Here is a 12,687-nt window from a genome sequence, read left to right as displayed (position 1 = left end):
AATGTCTTAGGCTTGGCACCAACTCTTCGTTCCCTCACTCAGCTGCATTAGCACCAGAAAGTCCTGCCCTAGGACTTAGGACTTCCCTGATGCACTTCTAACGACTGGTACAGTGTCTTAGAATTTTTAATCTTACCAAGCACCCTGAGGAGAAGGACTGGACCTGCCTGGTCTCTGTACACCAGGTAAAATGTGTGCCAGACGGAGGGATGAGTGAACAAATGAGTAGAACTGGGGCGGGGGGTTGGGGGGGTGACAGAGCCTGGTGTCAGCATTTTGCCGTGGAGCTTTATTTTTGTGGCTTCCATTCTTTTTCTGTTTAAAAATGCCAAAAAGTAACAGAACTGTAGAAAATGAAAGCCCCCCTATAAATCATGCCTCCCCACAATCCATGCTTGGTACGCAACAAATAACCCTTGACAACAGTGCGCCATTTATCTTCCTGCGCCTTGTAGCATGACTGTCACACGGACGACAGCCAGGGTAAGAAGGTCTCTGAAGGCCCCAGAGACACCCCCGTCGCCCACCACAGGGCCCACCATTGCGCTTCTGCAATGGGAGAAGTGCAGGGCACAAGGGTAGGTGCTTTTATGCATCAGCGCGAAAGCCTTCCCTTTCCGTACCTTCCCTTCTGTCTGTCCCTCTTCTCCTTCTTGTTAGTTCTGCTCCTTTGTACTGATTCCCAAAGCTAGTTCAATTTTTCTTTCAGTACCTTTAGAGTCTGAGATTGTTGTCTCTTTAGCAGACTTAGCACATCCATTCCAAGATTCCAAGAATCCTTTTACTATAAGCAAGGAAGTGATGGAAATTTCCCAGAATTCTCAACATGGCAGGCTCTATGAGGTCCTTATAACACACACACACACACACACACACACACGAAATACTATCTACATATTCTATACACCTACTCTTACCTCTGTGAAGATGCTCACAGATGTTTTCACCACCTGACATGTAGGTGGTCCACTTATGGGTCTGTTTCCATGATGCCACCACCGTGTTGCCATGTTGGACCTGGACCTTGTACTGGAGTGGGCCCATGATCATCTTCCTGTTACAGTGCCATCTCAAGGAAATGAGGGTGGAGTCACATTCATAAAGGCCTAATGGTTCTTCTGTATTAGATAGATTCAGGCCGAGGCAGCCACTGCCTCCCACATTAAAGAGATGGCTGTTTGAAACCCATTTCCACAGCATGTACTCATTTGGCTGCTTGCAGTTCTCCAGGGTCAGGACAGATCTACCTGCCTGAATGCACGTCTTGAGGCTCTCGCTCTGGATAATGAAAATTCCTTTATCTGTAACAGAATAAATGAAAATGCGGTATACAATTTTCGTGTGTAATTAGCTAGGGCTGTGATGATCCCAGTGAGTGTATCTGCGCTGTGATAAGTCACAGCTGCCACTCATTTAGCAGTTGGGGGACGAGGTCCACTGGCTTAATTTACACAAAATAGTGTTCTGGCAAGCAGATCAGTCTTTATTGGCAATCATGAGAGACCATTGACCTAAGAGGTCCCTGGGCATGGATGAACAGGGTTTCCTGGCAATCCAAGTTCTTATAACGCTTGAACATAGAATAATGGTGCAAGGGACCAGTGGGAGGGACATTGGGTGTCCAGGGTGTGGCCATAATCTATTTGTCTTCAGACAAACTTCTCAGTATTTGGAACAGGGCGGCTCAGGCAAGAGCCATTGAGATGGAAACCTCTAGACTTATGTTCATGCAGAGGCCCACAAGGTAACAGGGGCCCTTCTCCGCAGCTGTCTGATAGAGGATTCAGTACTGGTGAGAACTTAAGGCTTCTGCAGATGGCTTTCTGTCTAGATCCATCGAGAATGCGAAGGTGCCAACGTCTGCTGTTCTTATCACGAGTAGCCTAGAGAGCATGATGGTGCCATCAAGAGAATGCATGATGCTTAGAGGCATGGGATACAGAGGCAGCGGTAGAGAAGAACGAGATAGAACAGGACAAGATAGAATATCCCCTTGGCCAGTTTCCTGTGAAAAAGCTGGTAGGGATCCAGCCAGAGAAGCCGTGTCCACTGCCCACTGGCCTGGACGTCACCTACGCCATCCCTGGGCACGCATTTCCTCACAGGCCCTCTCCTGATGATGATGCTGTCTTGGTTCTGTAGTCTCAATTCAGTAAGTGCGTGATGCTGACTGGACATGCCAGCAGCTGCTGCTTAAAGCGCAGGGCAGCCAAAGCGGCTCTATCTCAGAACATCTGTTCACACCCACGAGTTCTTTTGTCCTCCCCTGAACTAGGCTCCCAGAGTACGGTTTACTTCTCATTTATTCCTTAGAATTCTGAAGGGACCTTATCGCATTCCTTAAAATGGCTGGGTTTAGGGGAGTGAGGGTCATAGAGCAACCGTGGGCAGAGTCAGGGGGAGCCTCTGAGAGATTTGGAACCACGCAGATGAGCCTCCCAACACAGGAGAATGAAGAGCAGGGTCTCCTTTTGGAGGGAATCCTTTTGGTTTCCTCCAAAACCGACCTGGCTAAGAGTTGATTTCTAGTAACCCAAATCACTTAAGACTCTGTTAAAAAAAAAATTCTGTGTATTAGTGAAAGCCGTACCTCTAATAATTGATAACCTTGCTCATAGCTAGGAGTTTGAGGAGTTAAATAAGTTGTCAGAAAGATGCTTTGATGACCTCACATCAGAGCAGAAGAGAAGGGAGTGTCGAGGGGCTGAGGTGGGGTGGGGGAATGATGGTTTTCGGGAGATTTCATCTCGATCTGGAAGTTTGTCTTCCTAATGAAAGCCACATCTGGGTGGTTATTAGTACCAGTCATTCAAAATCAAATCCACCTCTCATCAGTGTGATATGAACTTCAGTAATTAACCTTCCCTCCAACTCCTCTTTTCACCTTCTCACGCCTGGGCAGCACGGTAGCCTTAATTTCTGCTGTAATCTGCTAATTGCTTTCTAGCCCACTCCAAGTCCCATTAATTTTTCAATAAGGGATAATTATTTTACTATGATCAACCTGTGGCTTAGTTTCTATCTAACGTGCATATTCCAGTGTATTCAGCCCTGATGTCCACGAACTGGGCCTCAATTTATGCGTCTGAGATGGGTACATTGGGTGATTGGATTGTGGGTAAGAGCTCTAGACACAGGTGAACTCCCTCCCCCCCCTCCACAGACCAGCTGTGTATCTGTGGACTGATGGCTGGATCTCTGGGAGCCTCTCTTTCTCTGTTTTGAATTGGAACTGTGTATCATATGAATCTCATAGGATGTGAAGGGCAGTCTAGTAAATATGCCATGCAAAACTACCAGGGTAAGTGAGAAGGGGCCAGTAAGCATGACTCAGTAGCCTTCCTCAGACTTCTTGATTTTGAGTGACAGAGCACTCTGGAGACCTGTACGTCTGGCTGGGCTTTATGAAGTTCTACTCTGGGCATCTGCCAAAGACTTTCTTATTTTTCAACATTATCATGAAGGTTTATTTTCACTTTTGTTTTAACCACACACAGTGGAGCAAAATGACCCTGGGATCTGCTATCATCCTTTATGGAGGAATCACACTCTTCAAAGAACCAGATTTGGCTGGGTGGTGGTGGTGGTGCACTCTTTTAATTCCAGCACTCTGGAGGCAGAGGTAAATGAATCTCTGTGAGTTCAAGACCAGCCTGGTCTACAGAACGAGTTCCAGGACAGTCAGAGCTATAGGGTTTCTCTGTATAAGCAAAAAATAAATAAATAAAACAGCAACAAAAAAAACCCAGATTTTAAAAATCCTAGTCTCACTTTTTCAAGTTCATGTACCATTATTACTATTAAGACTACTCATGTTTTGTTCTTCCACACCTCCTTCATTGCAAAGTATATACTTAAAAGACTGAGAAAAAGAAAGATTTGTGACATGAACAAGTAGTATATTGGTGGCAGGTTAAATAAATGGTCCAAGAAATTGCACATCACCAGGATTTAAGGTGAAAAAAATAATGTTTTAAGTTTCCAAATTAATACATTTTTAAGGAAAAAGAGTGGCAGAATCAGGTATGGTGCAATCACACCAGTAATCACCAAAATCTTCCCCAAAGCATAAAATACAACCAGATAAGCCTGCTCCATGCTGGTGATCTCCAGGAGCCATGCCGGTTCTGTTTCAGCTTCCTTTAGGATGCTGTTTTGGGAAAGTGAATCAGTATATATCTTAAATGAGTAGGCATGAATAAATGTGCTGCCTCCCAATAAACCAAGCTAACAAACGATTTGAGCCACTTTCCCATCAAGTCACAACAGAATCTGATCCTAATATTTCATGTCTCTGTGTCTGTCTACCATCCCTTTATGAGTGGCACGGTCTTGCTGCTTTGTAGGCTGGTCCTAGGTTTCCTCCTTCTGCTCCAGCCTCTCTCACACACTGGGATCTCAGGTGTGAGCTACCACACCTGGCACCCAACACCCTCAATTTCCTTGAATTCACAAACAACGAACAATCTCCCAGTGGACCATGAGGAGACACTCTGTAAGCATCATTGTTAGAGTTGCTACTGTGTGCACATCTTACTTGTCCCTAAAATTTCTGCAGTGTGGAAAAAGGCCACTAATCCTTAATGTGTGCAGTTGCTGGATTTCAGGGAGGATGGAAATCAAGTGTGGGAGGAATCAAGATTGATTATATATGTCAAGGGCATCAGTTCTGCCTGAACAGCGACTAAATGATTAATGAAGTATTGCCTGAATTACTAAATATCTTTGCAGGGAAGTGTTACGTTCTTCCCTTCCTAATTATAAACTTGGGTGAAGGAGAAGTATGGATTATTAGAAGGAACCTACAAGCTAATTAACATTCTTTAAAGCACAGGTAAAATAGTACCTGCTTTTCCCTTCTGAGTTTCTAAGCAGGGAGCAGGAACCCTGGCTTGATCAACTGTTCATCTTAAGATACTTTTTTGCCGGGCGGTGGTGGCGCACGCCTTTAATCCCAGCACTCGGGAGGCAGAGGCAGGCGGATCTCTGAGTTCGAGGCCAGCCTGGTCTACAAGAGCTAGCTCCAGGACAGGCTCTAGAAACTACAGGGAAACCCTGTCTCGAAAAACCAAAAAAAAAAAAAAAAAAAAAAAAAAAAAAAAAAAAAAAAAAAGATACTTTTTTCATGACTGCAGGTGGCCCTTCATTCACTTACTCATTCCAAAAGCACTCATTGGTGCCAGCCATGTGGGAGGGATGGGCCTGGAGGCCAAGAATTTTTAGTCTCTCTGTCCCTGAAAACTATCAAACTGTGTGTTCTGGGATCTTGGAGAATTGCCCTAGCTAGTATAATGAAGGAAGACCATCAGCACTGAAGAAACATGACTACAGTCACACTCAAAACGAGCCTGTGACAATAAGTAATTAAAATAAATCCAGGACAAAGAAGATAGACCACACAAAAAGACACTTAACAGAGCCCCCCACGCTGTCAGTAGGAAGCAGATGGGACTCCCTTCCATGTAGGTAGGGAGCATGTGGATACATGTGCTTGCCCACCTTCCAGGGAAGATAAGCTGAACAGCCCTAGGTGGAACCTGAGTTTAGCAGAGGAGACAAGATTCACCCGTAAACCCAGACCCATGACCTTCAGAGTCAGCTAGGACAACTAATCTAATTGAACCATTCATTCCCTGTTTCTCTTCCAAATTCCCTTTGCCTTAGGATACAAGTTCAAAATTTACTGAGGACAGTATTCCACTGTGGTTTATTTTTGCATATCCTGTCAAAGCATTTAGAAAGAAGAACATGAACTCGAAATTTCCAAGAGCAAGCATGCAGTGACTGAACTGTTGGGAACCTGCTGATGGAAGGCATCTAAGTCAGAGTGTTGCCCTCAGGAGTGAGTGCCAGGGCTGAAGGTGATTGTAACTCAAGGCCAAACTTAAGTTTACCTAACAGAAGTCCAATGCAGTGGAAACCAGAGGTAAATGGCATCATTTTGGTCTTGAATATCAAAGGATCACAGTCCTCATATTTTCACCCACGAAATTCTGACTAGGGGCCTGATATTTGTAACCACAGGTGTGTACTGGTTCTAGACAGTTGCCTCTGTTTGTCACATGGTGTTCAGTGTTCATAATAGCAGGGGACTGAGTCCATAGATACACTGGTGGCCAACCAAGGGATCCTGCAAAGAGATTGGATGCCCTGGACACAGCTCAGAGATGATGACAATAGTTAGCCTTTGGGCGATGACAGCATAGCTGGATAGGAGATGTTGGCAAGCCAGGAACCTTCACAGAAGCAGACCCAAGCCAGCGACCTCTGTAGTAGCAGACCCAAATGACCCCCAGAATTGCAGAGTGACACTCAGGAGCATCAAGTGACCTCCAGGAACAGCAAGTGACCCCTACAGTGACTGGAACCATGGCCCTGGCTGCAATGAGGAGCAACCATCTGAGCCTAGGATCCACTGACACTTGGAAGATTGATCACCAGAGACACAACCCCAACTACACCAATCAGAGGAAAAGATGGGTAGACAAGGTAAGAGCAAATTCAACACCACAAAGAGCAACACAACAGCAATAAAAACTAGGGGTTCTACAACAGCAAGACTTGAACACCTCAATATACATTAAGCAGAAGAAAATGACCTATAAATAACTTTAAGAGAATGTTTGAGGCCCTTAAAGAGAAAATGAAAAATTCCCTCAAAGAAATGGAGGAAAAGACAAGCAATTGGAAGAAATCAACAAATCCCCTAAAGAAAACCAAGAAAAAGCAATCAAAGAGATGAAAGAAATGATTCAAGATTTGAAAACCAAAAGAGACAATAAAGAAAAAACAAGCCAGGGGGAATTATGGAAATGGAAAATACGAGAAAATGATCAGGAATCACAAGTGCAAGCATAAACAGCAGAATACAAGAGATGGAAGAAAGAATCTCAAGCACTGAAGATATACTAGAGGAAATAGACTTATTGATCAAAGAAAACATTAAATCTAACAAAAGCTTAGTACAAAATATCCAGGAAATATGGGACACCATAAAAAGACCAAACCTAAGGATAATAGGAATAGAAGAAGGAGAAGTCTGACTCAAAAGTACAAAAAATATATTCAACAAATCATAGAAGAAAACTTTCCCAACCTAAAGAAAGATATACCTATGAGGATACAAGAAGCTTACAGAACACCAAATAGACTGGATAAAAAAAATCCCCTTGCCACATAATAATCAAAATATTAAACATTCAGAAAAAAGAATATTAAGAACTGCAAAGGAAAGAGGTCAAGTATCATATAAAGACAAACCTATCAGAATTACACATGGCTTCTCAATGGAAATAATGAAAGCCAGAAGGTATTGCATTATACAGACATTAAGATACTACGGACGCCAGCCCAGACTACTATACCCAGCAAAATTTTCAATCACCATAGACAACAAAAAAAGTAAAACTAATCACTCCCAGTAAAACTGAACACCCCCATCCCCAATTTCCTGTCTTGCCTGCTCCCTACTCATACTTCTGCCATTGTGATGCTACCTGCAGTGAGTTTCTTGCTAGAGCTGAGCTGACGCTGGCTCCATGCTGTTGAACCTCTAGAGCCATGAACTTAATTAAACTAACGTCTTTATAACTCACAATATTGGCTATTTCATACAGCAACAAAAAGCTGAACACTATGTGAGGATTCTAGAAAGGTGAACAGAACTTCCTGAAAAGAAGCTGTGTCTGGCTGTGAACAAAACAACCCCGGGGAGGAGGCTGTGTCTGCCGAGACTGATAGCCGATTGGAATCTCAGTACTGTAGAGATTGGGATTTTGTAGGTTCCGAGGCTAGTTACTTTATCTTGGGCTAGTTCTAGCCTTATGGAACAGCCATCCATAGCCCCATTCTGTATCTGAGCTAACACCTTGTTATAACAAATAAAAACCTCTTAGAAGCCATTAACGCTAGTGTCCACCGACCCTACAGCTAAGTCATCAGAGAACATCTTGAGGCTTTAGAAGCGCTCCTCCCATCTGCTTCTCTAGTGTGCCCACCGATGTATTTTAAACCTTCCTTGATTTATGATTTTCTTTTTTCTATAAAACTAATAAATAGATAAACCAAAAACAAACAAACAAGAAACAAAGCTGGGAAACTGGTGGGATTTGCCATAACCCTAAATCTGTGTTCCCAGGTCATGGCCACTCAAAATAGCTCCAGAATAAACTGTCTCTTATTCCCTTTATGATGAGAACTGTGGTTTTCGCATCAACATGTACTTGTACTGGCTAAGATTTTTGACTTCATGTATTCAAATGGCTAGCAGATGTCTCCCAACTCCTTGAGGTCTGAGTGAGGGAGTAGGAATTGGACTGTCTCCCTGATAGGCAGAGAGACAGGGAGAGGGACCAGGACTAGGTGCCAAAAAAAGATGGTGAGCTCCCAAAATGGCTGGTTCACCCTCTTGACCTGAGACTAAAGCTTGTCATTGTAAAACAAAGGCCTTTGGGCTTTTTCTCTGGCTGCTGATGGATGGACCTAGCAAGTTCAAAGCTGTGTGGGGGCGTGTTTACACAACAGCTGAGAACCTATCAGTCATCTTATCTCTCTTCAAACTGGCCAATCCTAAATTAGGGGAGGAAGACCCTGCCTTCAAAGACTTAAAAAAAAGGGGGGAGTTGGACTTCAATTTCTGAGTCCCCTGTCTGCGTTGAGGAGGGTCTTTCTGTGTGTGTTCTCTCATCTATCAGTAAAGTCTTCCTTCACCGACTGATGCCCATGCTTGAGAATATCTCAGCTGTAACCTCTAACAGCGTAGATTATTCCTGCCTTTTAATTCTTTAACCATCAGAGAAAATGAACCCTGTCAAGACCACTGCGCCATAACAAGAGTTAAAGTAGAATTGAATCCTTCTTGCGCCAACTAGAGGCACCTGTAGGAAGTGTCTCTTGAGGGCTTTCTAATTCTACCTGTCTTTAGTGTCTCCTGGATTAGACAGCTCTTCTCTTAGAAACCGCTGCATGAAGACATAGCATGGCCAGGACAAGCTTTGAACTGCTAATTCTCTGAATGGCATCATCAACACTTTTAGCAAACACCGCTTGCAACAACAAAACAGAGTTCTAAAAAAAATCCCATGCTATGGTGGCATTTTAGGCACACAAAGGTCTCTCTATATACAGCAGGCAATTCCATAAGGAAGTTGGCCTCTGTGCTGCTCTATGTCTGGAGAGTGCACGGCAAGTTCAAGTTCACAGTTCACACCAAGTGCAATGCTTAAGACAAACTACTAAGAAGTCATAGCTTCTGAACTGTGCCCAGTGTCAATCTCCTTTCCCAGTTCCCCAGGCTTGAAGTCTCTTTGACTCCATCCACCCAAGCATCACCCACTGGCCTCAAATGCGGGCCTGCATCTTCTCTTTGAGTCAGTTTATTTTGTGCGTGTGTGCGCGCATGCATGTGTATGTGTGTGTGCGAGCACGTGTGTGTGCATGCGTGCGTGCGTGTGTGATGATCTATATGTGTGGTATATGCATGAGCACTTGTGTCTGAGGTATTAATGGAGGCCAAAGAAGTTGGGTGCCCTGCTTTGCCGTTCTCAACTATATCCCCTTTGAGATGGGGTCTCTGGTTGACCTAGAGCTAGGTTGGAAGCCAACAAGCCCCAGAGATCCTTCTGTTTCTTCCCACTCTACTTCCCCAGTGCTGGAGTTACAAGGACACATGCAACGACACCTTGTTTCTTTCATGTGGGGACTCGAACTCCAGTCCCTCACGTTTGAACATCATACCTGTTAACCCATCCCCCAGCCTCTCTGACACTATCTTTGAGTACTGAAGGGTGTGGAGATAAATGGGAAAAGCATGACCCTGTAGCTAGTCTGGAGGTGGGCATCTTCTCTCCGGAGATGTATTATTGCTGTATCGACCTCCAGTATTTGGGTTTGTCTGCATCCTAGTGAGCGCAGGGATTCAGACCCAGCCTCATGCTTGTGATTCTGTAGCAGGAAGGGGGTTGTAAGCTGTTGAACCAAACTCCACGTAGCTCTGGGGTAGAGAAGTCTGTTTCTCTTCCACATGACTTTGGAATCCAGAAGTGAGGAACGGCCTGTGCTCACAGCCAGGACCCCTGCCTGGTTCTCCACAGAATGGATGTGGATACCCAAGAGAAGGTCAAGGGAGACGGTCTTTGCCACGCCTCTCTGCACATAAGTGCACATTTCATCTCAAATTGCCTGAGTGTTATGTAAACTTTTTAACAGCCCTTGGGGTCCTGTCAACTGCCTTTTTAAATCAACTAACAAGTTATTTAAGTGCAGAAAGCAAACAAATAAAACAAAATAGAAACCCCAAGCCACAACACTCTTTCTCTCTCAGCTCCTCCTCCCTCAGCACTTCCTTCCTTCCCTGACCTAGCATCGTCCTTGATTCAAGGTGTCTTTATTCCCCAGCTGCTTGTAAACCTGAATAATCACCACCTCCCCAGGCCCATGGGTCCCCTCTTGCTAAATCTTTTATGTGTTCTTGTCCCCTTTCTCTCTAATCTCCCCAAATCACCAGTCCAGGTCCCAGAAGGCACACAATGCCCTTTGTCACAAGTGGGGAAACCAAAACCCAGCTTAATCAGCTCCACTGGGTACACTCTGTGAGGCTTCAAATTGCCTGTTATCAACCCCTGCAGGTGCGGTAACCATTTAGGCTGCTTTTGACAGTCTCAGCCAGCCTGGACCATTCTCCCTCCTCTCTCCAAGCCCCCAGCCAGGCTCTTCGTCATAATTCTATATCTTACAAATAAGATTTAAAACTGAGCTAGGAACATGTTTCTTCCCTTCCATTTTCAACCTATTCCTGCGTCATCTTGCCATCATCTAAAAGGAAAGTATCCAGCAGACATCACTGGGGTAAGAAATCATTATTCACCATGGCTCTGTTATCTTCTTACAGCCTGTGTTGAAACTACACATCTTAGTCACCAGGGAGCATGCTTACAAGGGCAAGTTACAGCAGGACACAGTAGGATCGTTAAACTTCCTGCCCAAATGCCTGAATATTAAAGCCCTGGGGGAAATGATACAGACTGAACCTAGCAAGCAAACAGAAAACAGCTTCACTGTCAACGGAGAAAAAACAAAAAACAAAAAACAAAAAACCCCAACTTGGGAAATGCAAATGACCTCTCTAAAGGCAGAAGAGTTTATACTGACCTGACTAATAATATACCTTTAGAATGTGCCTGCTTCAAAATTAATGTAAACTTGAGGTAGGTGTTTAGAAGGCAAATACAATGTAACATGGGGGAGGGTTGTTTGTATCTGTATTAGTTGCCACAAACTCTTTGGTCAAAAGTCACACCCTTATATCCAAGAAGTCTGGGATGAATGGAAGCCCCTGGCCTGGCAGCTGCCCTGCCTTGGACTCTAACTCCCAGCCTGCCAAGCAGTGACCCCTCCCCGGGGAGGGTCAGGACCATTCCCCCACGCTATTTATGCTTGTGCTGGAAAGAAGAACACGTGGTTTTTGGGTTTTCATGGATCCCGCCCCCCCTTGCCATGCTCCCCTGGCCACCCGAGAGTGTGATGTAGGTGTGTCTTCTATCTATCTGATGATTTCATTGGATAATTAATAAAGAAACTGCCTGGCCCATCTGATAGACCGGCCCTTAGGTGGGTGGAGTAGACAGAACAGGAAGAAGGAAGTGAGGTAGATGGCTCAGTCAGATGCCACGCCTCTCCTGAGTTAGACAGACTGCCATGCCTCTGCTCAGGGAGAGAGATGTGATGGAGCCAGCCACCAGGACAGACATGCTGAATCTTTCCTGGTAAGACACCACTTTGTGGTGTTACACAGATTATTCGATATGGGTTAGTCAAGATGTGAGTAAGAGGCTGAAAATAATGGGCCAGGCAGTATTTAAAAGAACACAATTTGTGTGTTGTTATTTTGGGGCATAAGCTAGCCGACGGCCGGGAGCTGGGTGGTGGAAGGCAGCCGGCCCGCAGCTCCCCACTACAGAATGGCGCTCAACGTGGATAACTGAATCCACAGAAAGCTTGAGAAAGCTTGGGAAAGAATAGAGTAAAGCATGGCTTATTGGTAGCAGCAATTTCTCGGGTCTGAACGTGTGTTTTTCAGTTTTCAGCCATAGCAGGAAAAAAGCTGTGCTGTTTTAAAATGCCAGATTTCTGGGCCATCCTGCCAGGGCAAACTCTGACTCTTTCAAGCAGGCGGTCCTGACTATGGAGCTTTTGATTGTTGTTTGACACTGTTGCAGCTTGCTTGCTGGCAGGGACCTTGAACCGCCACAGAGTTGTGGTGATAAACATGGCTACAGCCCGTACCTCAGCCACAAGGGTGGAATCGCAGAAAGCTGAGGAATGGGCTGGATCTAGCTGTCAAAGCCACGGCTTTAATCCTACTTATATTGCTTGGTAAATTAAAGACTCGTGTGGTCAGAAAAAGAGAGAGAGAGAGATACACTAAAGAGAGATTTAAAAACAAAGAAAACCTCTAAATGATTTATACTGTGTTAAAAATATATGCATGCTAAAGGTTAAAGTTCTTAGGGTAAAAAAGGAAGAAAGAAAGGAGTTGGGTGTGGTAGTATACACCTTTAATCCCAACACTTGGGAGGCAGAAATAGATTGACCTCTGTGACTTCAAGGTGTGGCAGGACACACCTTTAATCCCAATGCCTGGCAGGCAGAGACAGACTGATCTCTGTGAGTTCAAGGTGTGGTAGCATA

The 12,687-nt window shown here is 44.7% G+C and overlaps 1 protein-coding gene across 1 annotated transcript in view; it reads right to left on the bottom strand.

Moving 5' to 3' along the window:
- The window catches only part of Pla2r1 (phospholipase A2 receptor 1), a 122,534-nt gene that overhangs the window by 99,602 nt on the left and 10,245 nt on the right, over nucleotides 1–12,687 (bottom strand). Inside the window, 1 exon segment of the mRNA XM_038335986.1 lies at nucleotides 918–1,301. Within this exon segment, the coding sequence (XP_038191914.1) occupies nucleotides 918–1,301 (384 nt within the window).

Source organism: Arvicola amphibius, chromosome 7, assembly GCF_903992535.2.
Source record: "Arvicola amphibius chromosome 7, mArvAmp1.2, whole genome shotgun sequence".
In the NCBI taxonomy this organism is placed as follows: Eukaryota; Metazoa; Chordata; class Mammalia; order Rodentia; family Cricetidae; genus Arvicola; species Arvicola amphibius.
Note: the sequence above shows the minus strand (reverse complement) of the source record. Positions and strands in the feature narration are given on the sequence as shown.